At 57.9% G+C, this 2,921-nt stretch overlaps 1 protein-coding gene across 1 annotated transcript; it reads left to right on the forward strand.

Annotated features, from left to right (window-relative positions):
- Positions 1–360: 360 nt before the first annotated feature.
- Positions 361–2,921, forward strand: CBX8 (chromobox 8). Its single transcript, XM_007462350.1, has 5 exons — positions 361–490; positions 869–912; positions 1,098–1,163; positions 1,290–1,356; positions 1,810–2,921. The coding sequence occupies exons 1-5, from the start codon at positions 422–424 to the stop codon at positions 2,665–2,667; spliced, it is 1,104 nt and encodes a 367-aa protein (XP_007462412.1). The 5' UTR covers positions 361–421; the 3' UTR covers positions 2,668–2,921.

Consider the following 2,921-nt stretch of genomic DNA (forward strand, 5'->3'; position numbering starts at 1 on the left):
GGCCGACCCCGCCCTCCACTCGACGTCACTTCCGTCTGCGGCCTCTCTCTCCTCCCCCCCCCGCCAGCGTTCTGTCTCCGGAGTCGCTTCGGACTCCGCCCCCTGGCGATTGGAACGCGGGTCACGTAGCAACGCGGGGGAGAAAGCGAGAGGGGCGTGGCCCGCAGCTCGCCCAATCAGAGCGCGGGAGAGCTGGCCCTGGCCGCTCGGCTTTAGCAACGTCGTTAGCAACACGTGGGGCGGGAGGAAGCGCGGGGAGAGAAGGGAGGAGGGAGCCGCGCGCGGGAGGGGGTGGGGAGGGAGCGAGCGCGCGGGAGGGGGAGGAGAACTGACGTCAGCGGGAGAGTATTATGGTCTGTCGTGCGCTGGCTGCTGCTTTTCTGCTCCTGGAAGCGGCCAAGGGGGGAAGCGGCGAGTCAACATGGAGCTTTCAGCGGTGGGGGAGCGGGTGTTCGCGGCCGAAGCCCTCCTGAAGCGGCGCATACGGAAAGTAGGTGCCCCCAGGCCTTGGGCCGAGCCCTCCCCTCCCGGCCCGGGTTCCCTCCCCCTGCTGCAGCCCAGCTTCCCTTCCCCCAGGTCCCAGCAGCGGCCGCGGCCGTGGCGGCGGCTCTGAGCCCAAGCGCTTTCCTTAGACTTGCAGCGATGCACAGATTGCATGGGTGGGGGGTGGGGGGCGGGGTGGGGGAATGAATGCCGGTGCATGCACTTGGTGCAGCGTTTCGTGCAGGGGGTGATGCAGCGGGCGCTTGCCTTTCGCGGTGGGATTTCGCGCATTCATTCGGTGCATGCATTTTTTGCATGTATTTCTCGTGTCCTCGTCATGCATTTTTCCCCGTGCACACATACATTTTCCTTTTTACATCCTCAGGGACGCATGGAATACCTCGTGAAATGGAAGGGCTGGTCGCAGAAGTAAGTAGGTTCTGTGCAATCCTCAACCCCAGACTGTTATTTGGGAGCTTGCTTTCTTCCTCTTTTTCCCTTTACGTTGAAATACAATACAATGCAACAAGAAAAGTTACAGACATACACACACCTACCCGCGGCTCTTTCCCTGCTCCCGGGACTGATGCCCACTTCCTCCTGATTCCTTTTAGGTACAGCACATGGGAACCTGAAGAAAACATCCTGGATGCTCGCCTGCTCGCAGCCTTTGAGGAAAGGTAGAGGCCCCTCCAAGCTTCGGATTCTCACTTAGAACACGAAGGGTAGCTCCTATCCAGCTTGAACTGGAGGCTCTCTTAGTTTCTTTACTCACACACCCCTTTCTCCCTCCTTCCTTTCTGCAGGGAACGAGAGATGGAGCTCTATGGCCCCAAAAAGCGAGGACCCAAACCTAAAACCTTCCTGCTCAAGGTAGGATGGCAGTGTCCAATGGTGGGCAGCAATGTTATGTCAGTTTGTGGGAAGCGGGCCCTGAGGGCTTGTGAACCAGTGGGGTGTCCTATTTGTAATCTAGGAGGGAGTCCCCAGACAGCCTGTCACCAAGTCACTGGCACCGCTAAGGGTGTCTTGAGGGGAGGGGCATTCTAGAATTCCATACTAGAATTCCTTTATCTGACCCCCCCAGCCATCCCAAATAGACATATAATCAAATACAAGAAGTGTGCTTGGTGTGGATGGCTGCTTCCAGATAGATCGTCTACTCCTTCCTCCAGACTGCTGCCCCTAAGCTTCACCCCAACCCATATAGAAATTCCAAGGCATCAGAGAGTGTAGCAGGGAGGGTGGGGCTGGAAGAGGGGTGGGGAGGTGGGGGCGGTGGACAGAGCCCTGCTCTGCTCTTGACACTGCATTCTCTTCTTGCAGGCCCAAGCCAAGGCAAAGGCCAAAACTTACGAGTTCCGAAGTGACTCTGCCCGAGGCATTCGGATCCCCTATCCCGGCCGCTCACCCCAAGAACTGGCCTCTACTTCCCGGGCCCGTGAGGGCCTTCGGAACATGGGCCTTTCGCCACCGGGGAGCAGCAGCACCTGCCGAGTGGAGCCCCCTCGGGACCGTGATCGAGAGAGGGAGAGGGAACGAGAGCGTGAACGGGGTGCTAGCCGCACAGATGACAAACCCAGCTCACCAGGCGACAGCTCCAAGAAGCGAGGTCCCAAGCCCCGGAAAGAGCTCCTGGACCCCTCACAAAGGCCCTTGGGAGAACCCAGTGATAGCCTTGGAGATTACCTCAAGGGCAGGAAACTGGACGACACTGCTTCCGGGGCAGGAAAGTTCCCAGCTGGCCACAGTGTGATCCAGCTGGCTCGAAGGCAGGACTCGGACCTGGCCCAGTGTGGTGTGGCCAGCCCCAGCCCAGCTGAGGCCACGGGCAAGCTGGCTGTGGACACCTTTCCAGCCAGGGTCATAAAGCACAGGGCCGCCTTCCTGGAGGCCAAAGGCCAGGGCACCCTGGACCCTGGTGGCCCCCGGGTCCGGCATGGCTCAGGCACCCCCAGCTCTGTGGGGGGCTTGTATCGGGACATGGGGGCCCAAGGGGGAAGGCCCTCCCTCATCGCCAGGATCCCAGTGGCCAGAATCCTGGGAGACCCAGAGGAAGAATCCTGGAGCCCCTCTCTGACCAACTTGGAGAAGGTGGTGGTCACCGACGTGACCTCAAACTTTTTGACCGTCACAATTAAGGAAAGTAACACGGACCAAGGCTTTTTTAAAGAGAAAAGATGAATTGCTGGGTGGGTGATCCCAGGACAAGAGAGCAGGAGAGAGAGTGAGAGTGAAAACTTGGAATAATGCTTTTTATTTCTGGGTGGGAGGTGGCCTTCTGGCTGGTCCTTTCCCGTCCCTACCTTCACGTAACCCCCTTCCTTTCATCCCTCCCCCTCAGTTTTGGTTGGAAAGATTATCTCTAGAGTTATATTTTCTATTAGATGTAAATATGTTATTTAAGAAAAATATCTAAATATATATATTTCAACTCT

The sequence above is a fragment of the Lipotes vexillifer genome, unplaced genomic scaffold (assembly GCF_000442215.2).
Source record: "Lipotes vexillifer unplaced genomic scaffold, Lipotes_vexillifer_v1.1 scaffold1691, whole genome shotgun sequence".
NCBI classification, from domain to species: domain Eukaryota; kingdom Metazoa; phylum Chordata; class Mammalia; order Artiodactyla; family Lipotidae; genus Lipotes; species Lipotes vexillifer.